Genomic DNA, 26,277 nt, shown 5'->3' with positions numbered 1-26,277 from the left:
TTTATGATGCCTTCGCGTCTGCCACAACAAAACATAAGCCGGCAGGCTAAGGTCACCATCGTAACGCGCCCGTAACGCTCGCCCGATGAAAGAACTTTCACGCTAAATTAAATTTCACTCGTGAAACTTGCGGCTGCAAGTCGGTCGACGCAATGAAAATTATGTTGGAAAAATGTAAAATTATGTTAAAAGTGCAATCGCCGGCTGCATAACCCCCGTCTAACGGACTCTGAACAGGGGTGAGTAGAACAGGGTGTTCGCTTCCTAAATCAAGCCACCGAAGTGCGTCATCGCAGTAGGCCATTGCTCGGTGCGTGTTCCCCATTTGGTGTGCATGTGGACGTACGATCGATCATTCCACTGATGATGATGATGATGATGATTGCATCGCAAAATGGGAAGAGAAGGCAGGCAGTGAGCAGGCCACATTAACATTGCCCGACTTTTGTTTTACCACGAGGTCTTGCAGCCATCGGCTGTTACGTTCGCGGTTAGATTCGTGGCGCTGGGATTATGGCAAGAGTAAACCACCACCATCTTACCCAAGGGCACTAGGCACCTAAGGGGGGGTGAGTGAGTGTTTTAAAAATAAAACCCTCAATTGCTGCGTTCCGTTACGCCGACGGGGTAAGAACTTCCCAGCAGAAGGTTCCGCGGTTCGGTAAAACTGGGCAAGACCCGACCGGAAGTTGCCAGACTTTGGAACCCACGCAAGAACTGGGTTAGTGTGCAAGGAAATGGTGAACGCTTTGCCGACGCAATTGAGGAAATCAATCAAAATACTCAACCTAACGATCGAACGCCACTAGATCACCCAGCGAGAGAGATCGAGAATGCTGCATCATATGGAGTACCACGCGACCACACTTACGGCAAAATTTGCATACCGGTGGTGTGCGAGGGTGTTCCGATGCTCAGCACTGCACTCGAAACGAAATTTCCATTTAATAAATATTTCAAAACCCACCACCCAAACCGAATGCACTTCACCGATGCTAGTAGATACCGGTCCACCGACCCTGAGGCGTAGATCAAAGCTTCGATCAAATCACGATCGCTTCTTCGGATCGAGCTTTCCCTTCTACCCCTCTTTGTGGCTGGTACGGTGACCACAAACGTTGATCGAATCGGACAAATCTGCATGCCCGGATCATGCTCCCCAGGTTGACGTGCACCGGCATTATGCAAGCGTGTGGCGACGTAATTGCATCGCGCTCGGGTCGGGTTTTGCGGTCCCCAGCTCAGGCACCATTCCTTCCCACCGGCAGAAAGGACTTGGCTCGACAAAGTGTGCCGCCGGCATGTGGCATTGTGGCCCTAGATTGGTTTGCATATAGGCAATTTAAATCGTTGCCGGTTGATGCCGTACAGTTTTCCGGATGGGTTGGTATTTCCATGATCATGCGCTGCGTAGATGGGTAAGCGAAGAGCGAGGACTGAGAATGAGCGAGAACTTTGAATGCGTTTCAGGGAAATATTTTCTATTAAATAGGAATTTACGGTACGGGGTCTTTTAAAATTTGTCGTCTCTTCGATGGGACTTTAGCTCCGGGACAGTCCCATAAACATTTCATAAGTGCAGTGTTTATGGTCCGATTTGACCAGTTTATCCCTGTTGGGTTGTGTTGGACAGTTCTTAAAGATATCCCGTGAAGCAATGATAAAGCGGATTCAATCATAATTCTGTATACATTATATGCAATAACTTTGTGTCACTATTAATCAGGTTTTGATCATAAATTTTAAAATCTATTAACGATTTTTAAAGGAAATTTATTGCTGATTTAAGTTTTAATTTCTTACTTCTTTATGAAACTAGTTTCAAACTTACGGCCATGTTCCAGAACTGAAATTAGCCCCTCCACTACAGCAAACGAACATCCTCGCTACTAAAGCAATCCAATAAAAGTCTAAATTACGCTCAACTATTTGCACGTACCCGGCTGATTGCAGCATTTCCGCTGCTGTTTGTAATGATGAATGTTGCCGGATAATGATAACGATTACCGACGCGATAATAGTGCGCTGGAAATAGTTTTACCAAGAGCAAGGTGGACAACAAAAAAACAGGCTTAATAAGATACTCTCGTGAATGAAATGAATAAGCCAAGTCAACATTGTCCCAGTGCTATGCAATAAGTATCGTAATGGTGCCCTGCCAAAGCACAAGATGCGTTCACCTTCGTTTACCAGTGAAAGCACGCCACCCTGCTAGAGGATTTCTGGTGCGGACAACAGAGAAAGAAGCGTACGAAGTTCTAGCAGCACAAGGCTGTGACCGTGAACTAAATAAATGAATGAGAAAACGATTATTCTTCCGAAAGGATACATCCATTTGGGAACGGTGGCTGTGGGGCCTCGCGACGCAACGAGAAGCGTGCAGAAATGAATTGCCCTCCCATTAGTAGCTCTTTAAATTGCATTTACGCAATTGCGTCCTGAGATCGTGACATCTGCTGCTGCTGCTGCTGGAAAGTGAGTCGGGGCGGTGGCTAAATTACTTTCGACGCGTCCAGCCACGGCCGTAACCTTGACGTGCGTCTGGGGTCAGACATGTGAGATTTACGTGACGTGGAGGTCTTGCGAAAGGAGGGAACACGCACCAGCAAAGCTGTGTCTGCGTCTTCCAGCTAATGACGTAATTGCACAAATACTTATTGGTTTCACTTAACAAACGTAGCAAAGGACGGGGGGGGGGGAGTAAAGCGTAGTTCAAGAACCGCACTGGCTAGTTGGCTAGCATCGAACCGTAACAAACAATAATCGTTGCCACTTTTCATTTCGCTCTGCGCGCTGTTGTGCTTTTCGCAGATGTTAGTTCATTTTTAAGTATTAATATATTCACTGTCAACAATGGTAAGACGTGAATGTTCCGAGCATGGAAACATCACACAGGATGTTTGCTGACATTGAATTATTGTTTTCCGTAAACTGGCTAGCGACGGTTTTAAGCTCTTTTTTGAGGTGGACAAACGAATATCACGACAATGCTTAGACGTTGGACAGATGGTACACTTCCTGATCGTTATCGTCTTGTAGTGTCATGATTTTTAACTAGAAAAACGTGCTATGTTTTACAATTATAGATGAAGGTCGTTCATCTGAGGTCATTTAATGATGTAAACCCTTCAGGTCGAATCTAGTAAGAACCGATCGCAAGCATCCTGGAAACACAGGTTGGCGACCTATCCATGTTGTAACGATGTGTTCAATAGAGCGGGCCAACAAGAAGTATTGACAGGAGTTCCAACGTATCAAAAATGAGTATTCTATGCAAAGTCTGTATCTAGACTAAGACTAAGTGTGACCTAGAATTCCTATAAAACCTTGAGAAATTCTGCAAAAAATGTAGCCATTTTTCTCCTCGCTCTCCTTCTTCTTCTTCCTTGGCACTACAACCTTGAAAGGTCTCGGGCATGCCATTTCTGGCTTTCTGTGACTTTATTTATCCATAGCAAAGTAGTCGGCCCTGCGTACAGGGAGGCAGCCCAGATGGGATTAGAATCACGGTCCTGCCGTGTCAAACCTGGCGCCGCTGCCGCAGCGACCACCGGACCACCCCTTCTCCCCTGTTTGACATTCCGATGCTTAACTATCATTAATGTTCGGATGAGCTCTAATAATGGTAAGTCTTCAACTTCAGCCACAATTCAACAGATCCGTGGATCACATCAAGTCCGGACATTCCCCCGAAAAGAAAACTGACTAACCTGAGTTGGCATTATTAGGCCTTGTGAGTCATTATATGGTCGGAATGACTACACACATCGTTAATTCAAAAAGAAGCAGAAGAAGTCTTCAGCTCCTTTAAATCCTTGCCAGTTGGCAGCTACTCCTCCTAGACTGCAAAAAGGTTAGAAATCTGTCCTTAAATTGAGGTCACATTAAAAAAGTTCTTTTGTTCCTTGTTGGGGAGAATTGTGAGTTGCGTCTGTCAACGGCGCAATCACCGTTGGGATAATATGTTTCACCAGTACTATTCAAAGGAGGTATAGTGATTGAGCCAGTAAGGAAGGGAGCTGGTCTCACCCGCCTAGGCCCGATTTGGAACCCCGTATCGTCCGTCAGTCCGTCTTATCTCGTTGATCGTCTTTTCCAGCTCCTGATAAAATAAGTCAAAGTAGTCAGAAATTTTAGACCTTTCGAGGTTTTAGTATCAAACAAAAAGAAGAAAACTCTCAAAGACCATTGAGACTGTAAGGGAAAGAGCCGACTCCACACACCTAGACCTGATGTAAAATCCCGTCCAAACTACCTCCGGAAGGACTTACAAATCCAGCTCCTAGTAAATTAAATCAAGGAAGCTAAAATGGCAAACCATGACCTCTTGAGGCTCTAGAGCCAGAGAAAAAGAAGACCAACTTTATCCTCAAATGATGCTCTAATGATATCAAACAGCTATCTCATACTAAGTTGCAACTAACTCCCATACCCCATACTGCAGCACAACAACATCCAGCTCCATAACGCACCTAAGGAACCAACCAGCAAAAACTATCCCCATTCGTTCGACCCCTTTTAAGCACAGCATAAATCTAGCACAAATCGATCAAACACTCAACCAGCGCAAACACAAAGCATTACAAAGAGCAGTATTGCAAACAAAAAACCAACACATTACACACATTTGCGCCATTTTAGCACTCCCTATGATGAGCCTGTGTATGCTCGCACAAGCAAGCAAGTGTGTGTGTCTGCACAGCGCCCGTAAATCAAGTTCCGCTGTTTGCGTATCTGCCACGTTCGAGCCCTTTTAGCGGGGACGATTCTATAATATAACCGGGCGTCCACCGTCTGTCCACACCCAGAAACGAGGACATCTTCCTCACTGCTTTCTCCACACACTTCTAGCAGCAGCAGCAAAATACAAACTGGACCCACCTCCGGGGACAAGCTAAACGCAATCGCCCATTTGCGCTTTATCGTCGTCCGTTCTGGCGTTAGGAACAGTTATCCCTTGGCCGGCTCGCTAAACCGGCTCGCCACGACCCGCGGGGAGAAATGGGGCTGGCTGGTGTTTTGTTTTACCCTTGGCGGCTGGCCCAACAGCCATCGTCGCCCGTTTGGTGCGGTTTGTCTATTCTCTGCGGCAGGCGCGAAGGCCCCGTTCGTTCTACCTGTTACGCAAGTCGGCAGCGACACAAGTGCGCTCATTACGCGAACACGACTGAGTGACCTAGTGATGCGTGTGCCTTCTTGCTTGCTTGCTTGCTTGCACGCACGGAAGCTCGTATGAAAAGGGCTCGTTAGTCTGATCGGGAGGTGATAAAATTCCTTTTGCAAAAACCGTTCAATGGACGGATACATTATCGTTCGGGACAAATAGCACGTGGAGATTGTGCTTTTGTGGGAGGGAAGAGGCAAGTATTACTGCAAATTACGATGTGGTTGAGTGATTTTTGCTGTGAGGTACGCCCATTAACAAAATAGATCGTGCGCGATAGAATTCCAACACACTTTCAAAAACCAGTATCGATGAGGTGTTAGAAGACATTCACTTCACGCATCACTGCTTCGTATAATTAGAAAATTTATCGTGGTTCTTTGCCGATCATCAGCCCCTTCAGCTTTTGGTGAGGTGAGACATCGTTTTTGAGATATGTATCGCCTTAATTCAGATAAATTTGACCAAAATGAAGAATTTTCACCTTCTTTCCTCATGAAACGTATTTTTTAAATAAATATTCTAACCCGTTACCCACTATCTCAAGCAACCTAATTCCCAAACGGCTACTAGTAAGAACAGCATTGATCACCTCAAGAGTCCCTACTCCTATCCACCAGACTCAACAGTCTTGTTCCTCCTTTTCGCAGGCGCCCATCTAACAGGGCTCAAATTCTCAAACGCTTAACCCCTTGGCCGGGCAATCATTCTTGAGCTCAAGGGCTTCTTGCTTCACGGCAAGTGCTGTACACATCAACCACAAGTCCTCTCATCGGTTCTTCCCACTGGCACCGGCGCTTCAACAACCTAGTGGCAATAAGCCACTCACCGGACCGTCCGCGCTCTAGGATGGTACTAATAAAATACTTTCAACACCATTAACTTGCACCGTACGGGACACTTAATCTTGTTCGTGCGCTTCCTTTCCCTAACCCGTCTGCCGCCAATTCCTATTAGCATTAGCAGGCGTTGTGTGCAGCTGCAGAACAGATCATCGGGTCTGATCGCCCCATGGCCGGATGCTATATAAACATCATCCAAATGACAAATGAAGAACAGGACTCGGTGGCGAACGGCAAACACACATGTTCCAGTCTGGGGGGAACGGATTTCATACAAAAGTAAACTAAAATAGATTAACAGCATCCCGTCCCTGGGCGAGCATCCCGTAGCGATGTAGATGTCCCAGCCACGCGCAAAACCGTTCTTGTGAGCTTTGCGACCGGGATGGGCAAGAACAGCAAATGGTCAAATCGAAATAAATAGAGAGATAAAAAGTAGCTTGTTTAATGAAGTTGTTACTGCACATCCTGAAGGTAGCCCCATTCGAACGGTAAATGTTAAGCGAATAAGTGGATTGTGGATTGAAAGAGCAGGCCCCGAAGGCTCGCGCTCCTTGAACAAGACGGCGAGCGTAATAGTGGTACATTTTGTTTTGCTAAGCGAATAAATGTTATCATGTTGGAGGAAGAATTGCAGATTTTTGTCTTATTGTTTTCCTCTTTCTAAGCTCTGCCACACAAACAATCCTTAGAGCGATAATGCGAGAGCATCAACCAAAGCATCAGGAATGCCTGAATCAACATATTTCGCACCCGATTAAATCGCCATGGTGGCTGCAATTAACGCTCCCAGTTAAAACGGCGAGTAACGTAAATGCTATTCTACTAATGAGTCTGCGGTGAGCTTATTAACACTCACGCCGGTCTGGTCTGGGTCACCCGTACGCAGCCGGTTTGCAATTTAAACGGAATGTCTTTCGCAAAACGCGGGCAACCTGTCGTCGAAATTGTGCCACTGGTAAAACCATTATCTCGCATAATACTCTACAACCCCATAGGCAGAGTAGACCATGCAGAGTAGACCAGTTTTGGCTACGGGGAAAATAGCCAAACTGAAGCCGCCCTTAATCTGCCATCGGGGCCAATCGATGCTAACGCAACGCACCGTGATATGATTTGCTTCCCGTTTTTATGACGGCATGTTGAACAAGATGCGCCGCAGCAAAAAGAGATAACGTTTCAAGTGGTTTCCCGTTTAATGTTGTCTCGATTTCCGCTTAGCTTTATGTGCATGCCTGGTGTCTGGGGCATCCGTTTACACAAACAACCGACGCGCCGCGCGTTTGGCTGCGGCCAGTACACGCGTCACGCGTAATAAAGTGGACGTAATTAAGCGACAATTTCAAATGGTCCGTGTTGAACATTTCGCGGGGCGCAAGACGCCACGGAAACGGAACAGTGGTTGGGTTGCCGCTTAAATACTCGATTAAACGGGGTGCTTTTTCTGTGATTGAACCGAGGTTACCGGGTCTAAAGCAAAATCCAATCCGCATGTTTTCAAACGACACGAAGAGCTTTTGCTCTCGAAACAAGCAAAAAAAAAAGGCAAGCAAAACATACTGGAATCGTAAGCGAGAACCTTGTAGCTCGTTAAAACGGTTCGCCCCACGAGACAGGGCGAATCGGGAAGAACGAAAGACTTCAATGCGCGTGTGTAGCGTAAGGCGGCACCGGCAAGCGACGAACCCCGAATCGGGTAATTCTATTGGCAGCGCCACTCAGACGTAACCTTTTGCTCGCGTTTTTTTTTAGGAGAATCTGATAGAATAAAGAAACTTTTTTTTTGTTGCTTTGCCCTGTTGTAATGGGTTCCCCTTTGCAGCACCACTGGTCCCTTTTTCTATGGGGACGGTGTTAAGGTAGACACACAAACCGGGGCAAATCGTTGTCACGAGTTTGACTTTCGCTTTCGTTCGCTTGTTCGCATCTCCGGTCGATCGGGCGGGGGCTAGCGTGTGCGCGTGATACAATTGGCCAGGGGCTGGTCAAGTTCGTTAAGGCAGGTTAAGAGGTTCTGGCTACCGTTGCTTCTGTACCGTTTATTGGGAAAATGGAAGGAAAAGGTTTTTCTAGCTTGTACTTTTTTTTGAAGTGGAAGTAACCGAATCGAAGATAAAGCTTCCTAAAAGAGAATGAACTGATATGCTTATAACTTTGCATTAAGCAAGTTATATTTAATATTACAGCCTTCGGATCAATAAGAATAAAGGAGTATTTTTGGAAAATCGTCAGAGAAGAATTACACATCTTACATTAGGAAACAAAATCTATTCTATCTTATTGCTTCTTCCTCAATCTAAAAAAAAACTTACTTAAACTATTTCAAGCAGAAATAAACCACTAGAAAAACATTGCAAATGCCTCTACCATACCACTGTTCGATCGACCGCACCGCACTCACTACCGTTCATAACCGATTGCCTCGGCTAATTTGGTCACTTATTGTTAGTGGCAATGATGGTACAAATTTTTTACACAATTTTGCCGCATAATTCATGCGGGCCGTGTGGATTAAAGCTTTCCGATCGCTAGCAGAAGCTCGATCAAAGGAACGTCTGGGAGCGGGGCCACCACGATCGTTACACTCGAAGCACATTACCGGGTGCTTCGAGCCGAATGTTCCTCTTCCCTTTAGCCTAGTTCCCATTCATTCAGCACCAGATGACTAATTTCAGCAAACCATCGATCGATGGTTTATTGCTTACGCTATAATTTTCCTACCGATCGTCGTCGGCAGCGCTGCCGGTGTAATTGTCATCGTCATCGCGGGTTCGTGGTCACGGGTAATTAATTCCGATACAGCACACTGTGGGCATACCGACCGCACGCACGCACGGTTCGCAATGTGGCTCGGGAAAGGAAATGGAAAATTAAGCGCCACTCACCGTGCCAATTGATGTTTCGCGGTCGTCGTGGTGCGTGCTTGAGCTAATTTTTTCTTGGGTTGGTGAGAAGAAAAAAGGCTTACAGAAAAGATTCATCAAGGGTGTTAATCGGCTCAATGAAGATGATCATTAGTAGAGTGTCATGAAGATATCATGATCAGTGTCACACTCCTTAGTTTTTAATGGAAGGAAATACTGCCTATTGATATTCTAGCGATTGCATCTTGAGCTGCAGTTGCATTCAGAACGCTTCCCAAGGCTTATCCACCTATTCCACGCTCGTGATGGGCTGCATGAATTACATCGCTTGTCACAGATTTAAACGTGCTCAAAAACCGGGCTCCATTTGACAAACGACAGCAGCGACGAAACGACGAACCCACGAGCAGAAACAATGCATTAGCGCAACGGATGATAATCTCTCGCCTCTACGGGCCGGCATCGAACAATGGGGCACGCCGGTCACGAAGCAAAATGCATACATTCGATTGCATAAATATTGCCTGTTACATTGCCGGTTGTTTTTCCCGCTCACACTATCAATAATCATCCCTTTTGGGAAAGGAAATTGATTGATTATTCTATGGCCGGCGTAGCTTTCAACCGGCCGCACGATGCCGTCGGTCTGATGTGAATTTTAGATCTGGTTTGTTCTTTTGTTTCCCATTCCATTCTAGGCGTTTTGTTTTTTTCCGATGCACAAATCGTGACGCAGATCGTTTAATGTGATCTTTATCCTAGCTCGAGCCCGGTAGGTCGTTCTGTAGATCGTTTACTGATCTGTTTTTAAATTCCAAAGCAAGACGATCACGTATTGTTGATCGAGTTTTCACATGAGAGTGCATGCCAATAGTGGTGACTTATATTTTTTATTGAAATTACATTTAAATAGGTCGGTTCAGATCATCCAGCTTCAAAGTCATGTGATGCGTATTGCATATGCAAAGGCGCAGCTATTGAGTTTTATTCAGAATATTCCACCATAAGAAAGGGAATAAGTTTTATTTTTTTATTAATAAAAGAAATATATTTCCACTCCAAAAAACACAACGCCGTGACTCTCATTCTCGCTAAAAAAAACAGAACGCCAAAGGTAGAATTATTCATAATTCACCCAACCCAACCAATCATCATCTGCAAATGATATTGCGAAAGAAAAAGGCACACTAGGCAAAAGGAGGCATCTCTCTCCTGCTTCTAGCTCATTTTTGTTCTAGTTTGAACCTTATTCCGCGAACTGATGACTCCAGCTGCGCTGCTCAACTCAGAATAACAATTCAATAATGAAGGGGTTTCAGTTTCGACCAGACTCGACCACTGATCCCTACTCCCGATCATGATTTGCAGTTATTAAGGAGCGAAAAAAAAAACATATTCCACACAAACGTGACGTACCGACGTTTGGAGTTAAAGGGCCTGAACCACAAAGCGCAAGAAAAAACCCTCCCACAGGCCCACACCAAACAGTAGTGGCGAAGAAATGGAAACACGTACAAATCACGTACGATCGCGAATGCAAGCAAGGTGCAATAACCTTTGCCACTAGCGGTTGGTTCTTTTGTAGCAGACAAAAAAAAACACACACACACACACACACACACACCAAAGAACAAACAGTCTAAACGGTAACATCGGAGAGCAAAGATCACGCAATGCAAACGGAGAACAAAATGTGCAGTGGCATCTGCAGTGCAGCATATTCTCTTCGCTTGCTTCATCGCTGATGGGAAAAATCAAGCTATTACGTGTGTGATAAAAAAAAACGAGATCGTTCTTTTGAATTTTTTATACTCTCCGGGCCGCGGGATGTGTTAGGTGCTTTGTAGCTGTAGCCAAACGTGTAATAATCTTCAGCGCCTTACATTGTGTTGTGCTGAGCTAATTGTTTTAATAATTGCAGTGACCCCGCTAAGCTTTGTTTTATGATTCGGAATTTGAATATAAATCTATTGGAAGCTTACGTCCGGTTCGTAATGGTAAGAAAATAGTAATTCGAGATCATAAAACTTGAAATTAATTTCCCTTTTTCTTTGGGGTTTTCCAACACCTAAAATTCCTCTCGGGGCTATACATTAAGTTTTATTCGCCTAAATTATAGTTTAAACTGGCTTTCAAAGGATAGTTTAACTGGCGACGCGGATGGGACACAGTAAAACATCACCTATGAAATTGACACATCGACAACGCCATGGGTGGTGCGTCATCGGTGTGCGCACCGAACGCACCCAGCCGGCCGGCTAGCCGGGGTGTGTGCGGTCAACGGACGTTAAAGAACCGTTAAAACGACACACGGAAACAGTTCGCGCGGAATCATGTTGTTCAATTTGTTCTGAACACCTTTCGCACCGTTTTTTCCCCAAACCGGGGAACCGGCCAAACTTCCACAAACCGATTGGGTCGTGTCATTTGCAAACAAATCGTCTCCTCGCCCTCTCCTCCCCCACAATTCCCAATCGATTCTATTTCCCTCGAGCGAGCGGCAGAACAATCCCCCATAACCGTAAAGGTGGAGAATCTCGCATCATCATCATCATCTTCGTGAACGTCACACGGCGTCTGGTTTCTACCTGTACGACCACCTATCGGGACCCGGGCGGTGCAGGTTCGTTCTTTAGCGGGAATCCAACCCATCCCTCCGGATTGGGAGAGCAGAATGACGTGCCGTTTCCGTGCTATGCAAAAAAAAACATCCGTGCCTCACGAATATCACGTCGATTGCGCACTGTTGAAATTGCCCGCGTGCGATTTCTTCCGTTCGCAATCGAACCAACCGATCGATCGAGCTCGAAGCTAATCACTTTCGACTTGAACGGTTTTATGGGCGATTGTTTTTCGGTTGTTCCCCGGGGTAGGTTTGCTGCACCGATGTGGCTGGCGGTGGTGTTTTATGTCTTTGGAATGCTTTGTGTACTGGTGAGGTACATAATTTTGCCGACTTCCCCGGATGCTTACGACAGCTGCGCTGCAATCAATTGCGCGAATCGATGAATATTAATAGGAGCCAAGCCGTGGAATGGGGAATGGAATTGTTTGGAAGGCTTGTTGCATAAATGCATACATTTTTCTAGAATAAGAAGTGTGTTTAAAAAGTATATTATTCAAAGCAATACGGCCAAGCCTTCGCGAATAAATAAAAAATGGTGTACTAAACAAGTTATAAAGGTAAAAAATACGCATCTTGCTTATGAGTACAACTTCAATTATAGCAACTTGAAGAAAACCTGACATCTTATGGGCATTTGATACATAAGGCAGATAAGGTGCTTTAGGATGAACACGAGAATGAGCATAAGCATCGATTGCGAAACGAACTTTTTTTATAGAAGCTTGTATAAAACTTTGTATAAAATAAGAGAATATTACTTCTTCGCTTGATAGCAGTAACAATAGGGATAGCTCCTTTAGAATATGCCACTAATTCGATCAAATGCGCTTCTAATTATGGCCGATAACGGCCCGTGCTACAATTAGTTCCGACTAGTTGCGTACAGCTTCCTTCTCCAATGCAAACGATTATGGACCCCTCGCTCCCCTCGGGCCGGCCAGTCCAGCGAAAGCTTTCATAATCGCTTCAACACACACGCACGCGCATTCTAACTTCTTTCGCATTCCTGTACAAAAACTCCAACTCGCTTCACACTTAGTTCTAACCTGTTTCCGACTTCCGAAGAGAAAGTTTTGCGCTTTTTTTGCTGTGCTGTTTACTCCACACCAAACAACAAAATCGCACAAACATATAAATAGCTTCTAAGCAAAATACCAAACGCAGCCCCAAGGGGATGGGCATGGGAAAATTCTCAGCAATTTCCATAGGGATTGGGAAAGAATCCCGAACCGGGATGAGCCAATGAAAACAAAACCATTAACAACCGTTTCTTCACTCTCTTTCGCTCGCTCGATTCTTTTGTTTTACGACACCATGTGCCATTGTGTTTGTGTGTGTCTGAGCTTATTTATGTTAAGGGGAAGCAGTTTTTTTTTCGCGTTGGTCTTAACTTCTTAAGAATCGTACGCGGCTAACTAGAAGATCGTATCGGCGCGTTGTAAGAGTTGTGGTAAAATCTTTAACGTTTTCACCCCTGTTTTAAGAAAGAAAACTGAACCTGAGTATGCTGAAGCCTAGAGCCCAACAAATCCCTTGCCATCTTGCGGGAGCAAAGCTGTTGTTTCCCTTGGGGTTCGACAGAGAAAACACACACACACGCGCGTGGGGAATGACTAATAAAATGAAAATATATTCCCTCTTTCTTCTCAGCGGCAGGTGTTGAAACCGTCGAAAGAATGGCTTTCCCTCGACAGTTCGATCCTGGAGTTTGAAGGCCAAGCACACAATGCTTGTCGGAAAAATTCTACCGACTCCGCCAACACCGCCGCCATCATCATATGCCTGGTCATTGACCAGCGGCTCCCCTACGTTTGTCTCAGCGATCGCATCGCAAGGGATTCGAAGCGTTCTGTGATCCGTTCCGTTTCCTTTCCGGGGAAACGCTACAGTCAGCATCATGATGATCGGGGCTGACTGGGCCCCGATCGGTTTCGCAACCCGGCTCGCCCATTTTATTTCGCTCGATGCGCAGCTGTTCCGTCTTCGTTTGCATATGCTGTTCTTGAAGCCGAAGGCAAACCCCCCCGGGGCGAGAATTTGGTTCGGAGAAAAAAGGCTAATCTTCTCCGGCCAAAACCGAACCGATTGGATTGATTATCCCGATCGACCGATTCCGTTGGCCGAGGCTGCATTGCTCGGGGTGCCTCCGGTGGGTTAATTTTCAATTATAGACAAGCTAATAAAAATCACCTAGCTGTAGATGGAATTATACTCAACCGGTACGATGGTTTACCATACCATGCAACGAGCGAGCCGTCATGTGCCTTTCATTTGCCAACGATATCGGGCCGAGTTGTGAGGTGCTAATGGCGAAGGAAGCGAAATACTGGTAAAAAGGCATATGCGAAACAAGAATGATCGCCCGGTGGTGGATGAGATATGTTGAGAAGGGTGGAAGGCAGGAATATCTTCAACTTTCTGCAAGTTCTGAAAATATTCAGCCACCTTTGAACCGAGCAAGAGCGAGTCCGATCGAACCAGTTCCAACCCGATCGATCCCACTTAACATCCCATCCCACTTGCAGACACCCATTTAAAAAAGGCAAACAATAGATTATCATCTCAAACAAAGCCACAGAACGGGCATGAAAAGAACGCTCATTAAATTATCTGCAATTAATATTCTAATCACGAGCATTAAGCAAAAGCTGCTTCCACCCGATTAAAATCACTTCATTTGCCTGCTTCGTTGAATCGTTGATCGCCAGCGAACGAGAAGCGAGATCGTACCGTGGGCAAAGCAGTATCGCTGGTTAATGAATGTTTTGCGCTGGTTTGGTCCACTGAAGGCGCCTTGCCATAAGCCAGGTGCTTTACGCATCGCATAAATTAGCATCGTTTTGCGCCACCGTGGAGCATCGAGCGCCACGAGGATGTGTTAACCGAACGGCACCACTCATCTTATCAGCTGGTGTAAAGCGGTGTAATTGATAAATTTTGCACCCTGCAACACATCACTCGTCCGCCCCGAGGGCTGCAAGGTCGACACGTTTCTTGTCGATCATGGGTGCAGCAGATCAAGGATCTGTATCACGGTTGCTGGTAAGATGCGATGCATCGCAATCGCTCATTACTAGTCATGAAACGTTGCGTACCGTGTAATGACCGGTGTCGTTAATGGTGTGTCGATGCCGTGGCACACCTTCGCCTGCACGATCATTAATTCCCCTCCGCCAAAGAGCGCCTATCGGTTGCCGGTCGGGGTCGAGGGGTTAATTTTGCATAATCATGGGAATAAAAAAGAACCGAAGCCGATGCAAAAATCGTATCCAAAAAATGGAAATTGCACACCGTAGAAGATGTATTCTTTTTTCTCCACTGTTGCAATTGTATCTCGTTTGGTAGCATACACTTATGATTGAGTACAATATGTTTCATGGATCGTAATGCAAAAAAAGGAATGCCTATCAAGTGTAAAGCTCCATGCTTCGGATAGCTTGTAGGTGAAAAACAAAATCAGCATTAGCATCTAAATGAGTTCGCCAGCATCGTTTTCGTTTTTGCTCTAACTCTCTCACACACACACGCGCGAATTCCATCGCCAATATAGTGCTGCGCCCGAACGGGAAGAAATGATCGGGTCGGGGTCAGTGGCGCACCCTCGTTTGCTAGTGTATGACCTTTTTTGCCACCACCCCCCCTCCTCCCTCCCCTTGATCGTCTAATCGGTTCTCCCACCTTCTAACCCCCCCTTTCTCGCTATTGCACCGACCCCGACGGATGACCCAAAAGGTAGCGCTGAAGAGGTGAAATTGGACGCTCTGTCGAAAGATCGATCGATCAGGCACGCTCACACGAACACCTTCCTGTTGAAGATTGCAGTCAATCGTGTTTTTGTGTTAACTCTTGTTTTTAAAAAAACTAATAATTTTAAAATTTGTTACAAGTTTTAAAAGCAGGTTCTGAACTTGCATGAGAAATGCATCAAAAGACTTCAACAGCAAGCGACGAACCCGAAATACAAATAAACCTTTTCAAATTGGGGTTTCTTTTGCCACACTGCTCAAATAGAAACCTAAATAAAAGTGAAATATGTTCATAATATATTACTTTTGATATTTAATGTTTAAAAAGTAAAAAAAAAACAAATCCACGAACAAAAACCATCAATCACGGTTATTCGATAATGCTGTTTTCATTCATTTTCACAGTTTCGCTTTTCTGTTTTCATTTTTCACGGTCTCCCGGCCCACTAACTATATAGGCCATCCCACCGATCAGCACCTATCGACCTGGCTAACAAAAAAAAATGCTTTGTAAATCGTCTCCAAATTACCTAGAGAGATGGCTTACGCCAATCAGGAGGAAGAGTCACCTGCCTTATGTTAAGCATCTTAATGTGATGCTCATTCGCTGACTTGCGTGCTGCCTAATGCAGTTAGCGTTAATCGCCAGCGAATGGTAGGAAACGATTACATCCGGACCTGTTGTCCCAATGCATCCCAAATTTCACTTCCGACTGTTGAAACTACCTGAATGACAAGCCCGAACGACGAGGGCGCCGGTACGTGCTGACTCTGACCTCAAACATAATCGATCGTAATTGGGGACTCGCGCCCACCAAAGAGGTGGCCATTTAGTGCCACCCTGGTTGCAGCAACAGCAAGACAGCGGGAAGCGTAAAATACTAAAACGAAGCCCCATACGAAAGAATTTGCCCTTTTTCGCCTAGCCCGGCTTAAAGTGGCACGCGAAGGTCGGAAACTGCACATTACATCGCGAGCCGGGCTGGCTGACCAGCTCGTGATCGAACCCGTGGTTTGAATTGATCTCAACCGACATGTGTTCGATATCACCACCACCGTAGACCGGTGAAGGAAACACCTTCGCCTCCAACACAAAGCCCAAACAGTGCGAACGTGTAAGAAGGAAAACTCATTAGTCAGGGTTTGCGGCCAGGTTCATCCGTTCGGCGATTTGATTAACGAGATCTTTCCTCCCTTACCGGGTGTGGGTGAGACAGACAAACAGGCGAGTAAGAGAAGAAAGCTATAGAGCTAGAGCCGGGCCGGCTGCCCAGTCGAACCCCTGTATGCGGGTGGATTCTGATTATGAATCGCAACGGGAAGTTAACTATTGTATTTGTTTGAAAGTGTTTTACGGAAACACCGGGGAGAGTCTATTAACGAATCCCGCAGCCCAAAGTTCACTTTCCCATGAAGCGGCCCAAGTGTACCGCAAGCTGTGCATTAGGCAGAAGGGAAGAAAAACGAGATTAGATAGCACCAGGGATGGTTGACCGATTTTTTTTTTGGATTTTGGAGGGATATGTTCATGAGATGGTTGAAGGTGAAGATTATTTGAAGATAAAGCATTTTTGGATTTATTTTTACTTATTTACTTATGCACTTAATATTTGCATTATTTCACATCTTCCTATGCCTTAAAGAACCATGGCTTAATTCCATTTTGGCTACCGAATGATTGTACGAGGTGCTCTGATGTAGGTTTGATTACTTTGATCGCTACTTTGGTCGATTGATCGACGACGCGCCCACCTTCAGAAACCGATCCTTCTGTATGACCTTTCTCTTACGGCGGCATCGTCTTAGACACAGACAACAAGCTTTGCTCCACAATACTTTTCACCGTTTAGACGGATGATCTCACACCTGGAGCCAAGATTTACAGCGATAAAGCCAGCAGGAGGTAAATTGCCGCAGCTGCTATTTAACAGCCACATAACACTGTTGGGTTGCCGGAATCCGTCTCAAGAGACTAATGATGTTTAATTTATCATAATTTCTATAAAATAACCAACCAGAACCTATCTCCTATAAGATTTTTGATTCTTTGTGTGGAAGTGAAAAGATGTTGGAAAATCCGAAGCAGTTATAACCGATCGTCGTGATGTGCCTTCCGATCTTCAACGTCTTAGCTTAGGGATGCAACGCATAATACGAACAAACACTGGATTGGCCACAGGGGCTCTAAATATCGTTGTCCTATTTTGCTTGTATTCTAAAAAAACCAGTACGATCACTAGGATATAGTAATTTTACTAATTGAATACTGTTAGAGCCGCTCTTCTTCTTCTTTCTTGGCACTACAACCTCGAGAGGTCTCGCGGCCTGCCATTTCTGGTTTTCTGTGACTTAATCTAACCCGCTGTAAAGTAGTCAGCAGCCTTACGAACGGAATGAATGGCGATCTGGATGGGAATTGAACTCCAGCCCTGCCGTTTGAAGACCGGCGCCGCTGTCGCCTCGGCCACCGGACCAACCCTACTCTACCCTACCCTACATTGGAGCCGCTCTAGGGCTACTTTAAATCGCTGTGATAGGGTCACGAAGATCCAAACTACCTCTCACCTTAAAAGGTATCAGTAAGGAAAGTTAGGAAAGCGACAAAAATGTTTTATTTTATAAATATCCAGTGATCGTGAAAGATTAGGAAAAAGCCAAACAGACGAAAGAGGTCAACTATCGTCTTGAGGCTACAACTTTTATTTGAGTTGAGAAATATCCTGATCCAATTATTCGTATAATCATCGCTACAGAAAGCTATCTCCTCGTAGTCTAACACCTCGAAACACTGTAATAGTGTTAAGAAAATAAAAAAGTAGAAAATTCGTCTTCAAAACACTCCTAAAAATTTGATATTGAGTTCCGAAATGAAACGTTCGGCTTCCTAAACGAAACACAAAGAATTCTTCCATGTGCGATCGCTTCAAAAGCAACCCAAGCTTGCTCGCATTATTAAATTCCACACCGATAGCACATCATTAATTCATCGCGTCTACCGGGGATGCAAGTCCGTCGAGCCGGGTAAGCCGACGCCGGTAGAAATGTTTTGATCTCAGGCGGCCCCCCCCCCAAAACGCTGCCCTTTCTTACGATGACCATGATTGGTGGTGTATCCAAATTGGAGCCTGCTGGATAACCGAACGAAACCGTACCTGTGCATTAGCCCACCGCCGGTACCTGGAAGCCCCGAGAAACCAAGTTCGTGGAAAATCGAAGAATGAAAACGAGATGAATGCGCTAAGGATCGAGATCTGCATGGATTGGTTGGAAAATTAGTTTGATCTAATTGCCGCATTTCCCTTTCCCTTTTTTTGTTCACTTTGTTGGGGTAGTTATCGAGAGACGGTGCGAGACGGCCACCGACGCTCACACACGTATTTCTAACCTAATTTCCTAGTTTTTCGTTAGTGCGCGGTTGAGGCGTTTGATTCCCTTTTTTCTGTTTTGTTTGTTTGTGATGCTCAATTGCCTGGACTAAATCTAGATTCATGCGATATGCGTATCAGGTACATGATGGGCCAAACAACAACAAAAAACCCACCCCCCGACAATGTTGGCTGTTGCACTTTAGTGTGCGTGAAGAAAAAGCTCCCCATTTTTAGTATGTTTTATACGATTAATGAACGATTACACTCCCGAAAGCTTGTGGCGTGTCCGATCGCCCCGATCGAAATGGGTTTGTGATAGATCCAACAACATCTAACACTTCCTCCCAGTGAAGGCGTTACGTACCGCATTATCGGACTCTGCTCTGTTTTTTGTTCTACTTTCACTGCATGGACAACAACAACAACCATGCGCCGAAAGCAACTGCATCTCGAAAGCCAAAGCCGTCGATCGGTAAAAGCGAAGCCACCCCGAACAAATTGATCTAATTTTATTCTACCTTTTTTTCGGGAGCAATTATCGGCGAGATCGATCGTACGAAACAGTGGACTAGAAAATAAAATTAAGAGAAAAGGCACATTTAGCTCGCGAGTGCGGGCGTCGTTGCGTAAGTGTTTGTGGTGCAGCGGTCGTTTCGCGCCTAATCATTGGAGCCCTCATTTCCAGTCGGGAATCGGTGGCGCACATAGCGCACCGTTGCTTTCTGGGACAGCAATTGATTGAAGCGTACCGGAGATTACCGGTTTACAGCAGCAGGTTGGATCAATTTTCCCCCATCTGGGGCATGTAATTGTTGTCCAGCAGTTGTCGAAGAGCAAAAAGCAAGGAAAACGCACGATGGAACTCGATCCATTTTTGGAGAACCGATCTGGGGACAGGAATGCAGCAGTTGCAGAAGGCACCATTTAATAGCTCGTACTGCTTTATGGGGCACATTATTGGTCGGTCCAAAGATAACATAACTCGTCCGCAAGATTAACGATTGTCTAGATCTTCCAGCCGCAAGTGATCATCCGAAAATGTCTGATTCAATCGTCTCTCGCTACAGCTACAAAATGGTTTCGGTGACGATCGCATAACACCAACCGGGGCCGGGCTCCAGAACATCAAGATCGCCCTCATTCGCAAACCATGATCGATTGATTCTGTTTGGTGTGTGTGTGTCCCTGAGCAATGTTGGAATGAATGTTGGACCGGTTGTGAAAGGAAAATCAGGCGAGGCGAACGCATGTTGACCGATCGGGCGATAAGCAACTTTCCTAAAATAGCCCGCATGCGTCATTTAGACGATGTGATGCAAAATAATTTACGAATCGGACGAACAGAGCTCCTTTTTGTAGCAGATTATAAATAGCTTTTGAGTAATTAATTTTAATTTTTTTTTCGAGAAAGTATTTTAAAATAGGTTAGCTCTTTTCACTATGGAACTACGCAAAGTCATCAATCTTTTTTGCCTCGTTTCGCTGCTAGAAGCCGTACAGCCCAGTTGTTCGGGCATAGCTTTGCTCTCATGTCGGTCTATCTTAGATCTACCGTGCTGGGGTTCTGCGTGTCTGTTGCATATCGATTTCCACAACTCCTACACCGAAGATTGAAAATATGTTTGATACAAAGTATGCATCAAAGCCTTTTTCCCGCCCAATTCCCAACAGCCCCAACATTCAAACAATAAATCTAGATCACAGCATCTCACACAGCGTGACAGCCGGGAAGCCATTTTTGGAACCGTATTGCTCCGGCTTTCGGTTCGGATTTCCAGCGCCACAATCGAGCATAAATCTTAACCAAACCGGACAGATACGTCTGTTAACGGCGGTTCACGTGCGATTCACACCCACTTGGGCAAGGGATAAATACGTGCTCATCGAATCGAAATATCATACAATCGCATCCATAAACAAGCGCAAAGTGACCCACAATCTGGTCGATACACGATAATAGGCGCCTCTAGATGAGCGTTCCTATTAGCACCTGAAGCTCATCGAAGATAAATATGGTGTGCTTAGCGTGAAGAAGGATGACGCTGGTTGACGGAAGCAAAAAACATCAAACGGACGTCATAATTACAAATCTTCACTGATTGTTGGTGTGGTGCGTTCGAAAGCTTACCAATCAGCGCCCCGTGTAGTGCATCGCCTTGCAAATGAAGCTTATAACGGATGACATCGTGACAACTCGATAAGTAACAAAGCAGACGAAGAATAAATTAACGAAGCCATGCTTCTGCCGGTTCTGAATCAGACAAAGCTTTCTGACGGTAGTACGATAAGTGGAAGTTCAAATAAAATTGCTACCGAATGTTACCGTAACTGTTTCAGTAGGGTTCAAACTAATTTTCACTTGAAGTCGTAATAATACTAGCATGTTGTCCACCTCATATCGGTTCTTAAGACATCAACATTCCTCTACCTACAGTAATCTACATTTCTTTGAATAAAAAGAGGGACAAACCACCACCGACACGAGGCAAGAACACGGGCGAGCAATTATTGTACTGCAACGTTTTGTAACCGGTTTGGTAGCGCGCAGAAGAATCGTGACATTCGCGTTTGGAAGCTGCACGGATGTCCCCAGTAATTGGCCCCCGGGACGATCGATATCAGCAGTAGCTGTTTAGATTGATTGGTTGACTGGTTGATAAAATGATGATGTGCATGTGATGAGGAAGCCATCGCATCATCATGTTTTGTTGACTAGCATCAGCTGCGGTGCAGTGCGCCGGGGAACCTCATGGGAACAAAATATTACCTCAGCTTCCACAGTTATTGCACCTGTGTGTTTTTTAAAAACGTTCACACTTGACACTCACTTTAGAATCTTCCTTTAATTATGAACCTGTTTTAATGCAACTGTTTTCCTTTTTTCTCCTTCTTCCTCTCGTCAGCCACCCACAAGGTAACGTGTGCCGATGAAACGATGCACGTGGATGTGGCCCTACCGTCGAACAACTTCTCCGACGAGTCCGTCTATCTCGACGGTATGAAGGGATATCCGGATCCGAAATGTAAGCCAACGATACGGGAAAACCAGGCCGTGTTTGAGCTGTCCCTTACCAACATCTACGATTGTGGTGTTACGCGTGTGATCAATCAAATTACGGTAAGGAACCACCACCACCACCACCACCAGATATCGAGTGGACATCTACGATCTGCCACTTACGATTGTTTTGATGTTACAGGGAAAGAAAGTGTTTTACCATCGGATCATCGTGGAAGCAGGTCCGGAGAGTGGAAAGGAGATTGTGAGCGTGAAATGCATCACCACCGGGCCTAGCTACAATGTGACGCATGGCATCGTAAAGCGGGATGTGCTGCCAGCAGGCTTCCAGGAACCGGAGTAAGTTGAATAATGCTCTACTCTTGATGATTAGATATTTTAGGTATCTTGTACAATATGAAAGAATTTGTTTAATTTGCAATACGAGTTTTATGGTAGGATGAGTTTCGTCTGTACTGAGAGTCTTTGCAGTTTTCTTTCCCTAAATTTATCCAAGCCCCTGCATGAATAATAAACTGTAGACGAAGTTTTTGAACAAAAGTATCGGCTTTTGTAAGATATTAATTCTTATTCTTCTTCTTCCTTGGCACTACAACCTCGAGAGGTCTCAGCCTGCCATTTCTGGATTTCTGTGACTTCATTTTACCCGTAGAAAAGAAGCCAACCTTACGTACGGGCAGGCGGTCTGGATGGGATTTGAACCCCAGCCCTGCCGTGTGAAGACCGGCGCCGCTGTCGCCTCGGCCACCGGACCGTTTCAAGATATCAATTAGCAAGTCCTAAGAAAGAGGACAGAGTTTGTTAAGGCCTCAGAGCTCTCTCTCTCTCTCTCTATCTCTCTCTTCTTGCACTAACGACCTCTTAGGCCATGCCTGCCATTTCTAGCTTACTAGACTTAATGATACTACGTAGTTGGATAGTCACTCCTTATTACGGGGGGACGGGTCCGGATGGTATTTGAACCTGCCGCCTGAAGACTTTTCGCCTCTACCAATGGGCCACCCCAAGGCTTCAGTTATCCACCGTAAATTCTTCTGAATCCTTGTAGATTGTTTAACTTTGATGACTTCAACTTCAGCGTTTAGTTTATAAAAATACAATCCATTTAGTTCTCCATCCATCCAATCCATCTTCTACAGGAGATCTATGTTCTTCTATATTTTCTTTCAAATTAGTAAAATAATCATATATCTTAATAATAGCTTTGGTATCTGAAAACTCTTATTTCCTAAAAATAATCCCTCGATAGCTTAAGATACCCTTTTAGTGTCAGGTAATTGTTCAACAAAAAGGCCCTGTTTTTATGGTCGTTTATCTACCTAAATGTGTACTCAAACAATATTCATTGTCTTATAAAAATATTTCAAAAATTTACTAAAAAATATTCCATAGTACTCCAAACAAAAAATCGTGGGATAACTCCCAAAAGTACTGGAAAAAATCCAGGCCACATCACTTAAATTCTCGTAAACAACCAGCACTAACCATCTGATTTCTTTCTCTCCCACAGGGATCTCGAAATAACGACCTCCATCACGGAAAATGCCCCGGAACCGTCCCTCGGCATTGCCATCCGCCAGGGAGACAAGCTGGTGTCGGGCGACCTTAACGTGAGCCCCGGGGCCCATCTGCAGATGGAAATTTTCCTCGACAACCGTTCCGCACCGATTTACGGGCTGGGCGTAAACTATATGCTCGTCACCGACACCAAATACCAGGAGGAAACGATCATTTTCAACGGGTAAGTTGTGCCGGTGACCCTCACCTTTTGAAACGATCCAAGCCAACCATCATAACTACATGCAAAAACAAAAGCTTACATACCGTGTCGTCTTTCCCCTTTTGCAGCTGTTCGGTCGATCCTTATCTGTTCGAAAACTTCAACACCGTCGACGGTGATCTGCTGGAGGCAAAGTTCCGGGCCTTCAAGTTTCCCGAATCGACGTACGTACAGTTCCGCGGCACGGTTAACGTGTGCGTCGATCGGTGCAAGGGTGTGATCTGCAGCAACGGACAGACCGCTTTCGGGCGTCGCAGGCGCGAGATCAGCGCGACACCGGCCGACCCGAACAAGGTGTACGAAGTCACCATGACCACCTTCATCAAGGTGAACTACGACGAGAATGCAGATCAAAGTGAGTATTCTTTATGAAGCTTCACTCATTAGCCATTACTTACCTCCGATTTTTCATCCCCTCCCGTTTCAGACACCGTGTCGGAGATTGATCAGAAAATCCGTCAGCTGAAGCTCACCAACCAGAAGCTCGCCCGTAACAGCCGGGCCGGGAATGTTTTCGAAAGCATCCACAATGTGCCAGCGCGGACGGCGGATGTAGAGCAACCGGTGGAATCCACCGTACCACCGCTCGACAACGACAGCGCCAAGGTCGAGGAAACGATCGTGTTCCGGGAGGTGATCACCCGACAGGAGGAGGACTCCTTCATGGCCGGCAACAGTGGGTCCCGGCGGAAGGGTTGGCCGTCCGCCCTATTCGTACTCTGCTCGATCGTTCTGGGGATCGTTCGCCATTGAAAGTTCACGATTTCTCTCACGCGCTGAGCAGGATCTCTCACGCACAAACGCACAAACAAAATAAACAAACCGGAACACCATACTGCAACCGGGGACTCGGGCCGTGCTCGGCGGACTGAAGTGGAAGTGGGGCCGCGCATTTCCTCACTCTGCCATTTACTTCCACTTTGGCCATCGTCGACCGTGGCCTGTCCCGCTGCACTTGGTCACGCGAGATATCAAGCGGAAAAGCTTTTAGGTGATGTCCCGGGGGACTTGTTTTATGGGGGAATCTGCGTACAAGTTGTAAATATTTGATTCAGCGAGAAGGACAAAAACGAAACGAATCATCTCGAAATTGGGTAGAAACTGTAGCCGAGAAGCAAGTGGGAGTAGGTCCGAACGGTTTCAAGATTTTAGATGCGGCTTTACCCCCTTTCTTTTTGTAATTTTAAACAAGCTCGCTTTTGCCTAACAAAGAAAGCAAGATGATGAAACGATGAACAAATTAGTTACTAATAAGCACTGCTTGATACTACTAATTGCTGCATTGAGAGAGAGAGAGTTTCAAATGTTTAAGAGCTACATTAAGCGAACTAATTCTTTTACTTGAATATTAGGCGACAGAAAGTCAAAAAAAACAGATGAGTAGATTAGGATCAACAAACACGGAGATGAACATTAGTCTGCGACTCTCGAAATGGTGGCCGAACGAAGTGGGATCGAGAATTCAGAATTCAGGATAACAAAAATGGTCTACAGTCCTGTCCAAGGATCGTCGGCAAGATGGCGCGCTAGCGCAGGCGCAGCTCTAGCCGCAGTAAGATAAGATTATGCTAGTCTAATTACTGTTTAATTGAGCGAAAAGTACTGACGGCAAGAGGACAACGCTAGCGAGTAGTAGCGAGTAGTAACTTCAAAGGTTCAGGCCAGGGCAATGTCGGATGTTCGATAGAAGCCTGCTTCCGCATTGGCTAATGCTTTCACTGGCACACTAACGGCAGAGAGAAAGAAAGTGCTGATAGTAAAATTAAACGAAGCAGAAAATTTTTAGGCTAGGAACGGCTCAGCGAGAACAAAACAAAAAAATGGCGGTAAATTGAAACAACATTAATAGCATTAACGACGAACAGCCAGCAGCAATAATTGTGTGACACAATGTGCGAAATTAAGTAACGCTAGGAAATAAATCTAACCATAAAACTAAAGCGTTCTGTAGATTCCAGATGTCTCAGCACACTCACATACGCCTCTGAGACGATACGGCTCTGTCCAAAAATTGACCAAACCCTATTAGCTGTGTTTGAGATTTCTAACGAGATGCGCCGAAGGATTTTGGCCCCGACGAGCTATAGAAGCTGTACGATGATTTCACCATCCGGTGGGCTGGTCACGTCATGAGCATCACACCGAACGACCCAGCCCTTAAAATCCTTTTAGGCCGTCCACACGGACAGAGTAGGCCGGATAATCGATGTAGCAGACGAAGGCTCTGGATCGTTGTTGCGCCGGTTAAGTAAGTAAGTGTAAAGCTCCCCGTGTCCGTGTTCTTTGCAATTGTCTTGAGAAACTTCCGTCCCGTTTGCACTGTTACGTTTACAAGTTTGTTTTTTTTTTTTATTCAATATTGAAACTTTTGTTAGACAAAAATCGTACATACAAACACACTCCACCGTCGAAAAAATGCAATCTCTTTTGTACGCGCTTCTTCTTCTGTGTGTACTTTTTTGTTGCGTAGCAGTGGGTAAACCAAACTAAACTAAGCATTGATTAAGTGATGAAGTAGTCTCCAGTTTTAGATGGAGACTAAATAGAAAAAAAAACTGTAAGTAACTGATGTTTTTGCTACACTAATAACAATAATCCTAACCGAATTGAGTTCAGGGTTGTTTCTAATGCAGGCAGAGACAATGTTTGAAAAAGAAAGCAATTCGAGTATGTTTTACACTGACTTCGTTTGTATAATATACATAATTAAGAATAGAATGGGGTGGAGAGAGAGAGTGAGAGAGAGAAGCTGAGAGTTACAGACATCTGATATATCTTTTATATCCTTTTGTTCAAACACACACACACACACACAGACATCCAACGCACGCCTGCCTAATGGCCCGATGAGACTGACGGCTTGATCTG

The 26,277-nt window shown here is 45.3% G+C and overlaps 1 protein-coding gene across 2 annotated transcripts in view; it reads left to right on the top strand.

The window, feature by feature from the left end:
• LOC118517332 overlaps positions 1-25,349 on the top strand; it is a 53,012-nt gene extending 27,663 nt beyond the window's left edge. For both annotated transcript variants that reach the window (XM_036063315.1, XM_036063314.1), the window contains exons 3-7: positions 21,514-21,728; positions 21,811-21,968; positions 23,140-23,370; positions 23,478-23,764; positions 23,837-25,349. In XM_036063315.1, the coding sequence (XP_035919208.1) occupies positions 21,514-21,728; positions 21,811-21,968; positions 23,140-23,370; positions 23,478-23,764; positions 23,837-24,162 (1,217 nt within the window). In that variant the 3' untranslated portion in view covers positions 24,163-25,349. The remainder of the gene's footprint in view (positions 1-21,513; positions 21,729-21,810; positions 21,969-23,139; positions 23,371-23,477; positions 23,765-23,836) is intronic.
• The last annotated feature ends 928 nt before the right edge of the window (positions 25,350-26,277 follow it).

Source organism: Anopheles stephensi, unplaced genomic scaffold (assembly GCF_013141755.1).
Source record: "Anopheles stephensi strain Indian unplaced genomic scaffold, UCI_ANSTEP_V1.0 ucontig94, whole genome shotgun sequence".
In the NCBI taxonomy this organism is placed as follows: Eukaryota; Metazoa; Arthropoda; class Insecta; order Diptera; family Culicidae; genus Anopheles; species Anopheles stephensi.
This window is presented reverse-complemented; position numbering and strand designations above follow the sequence as displayed.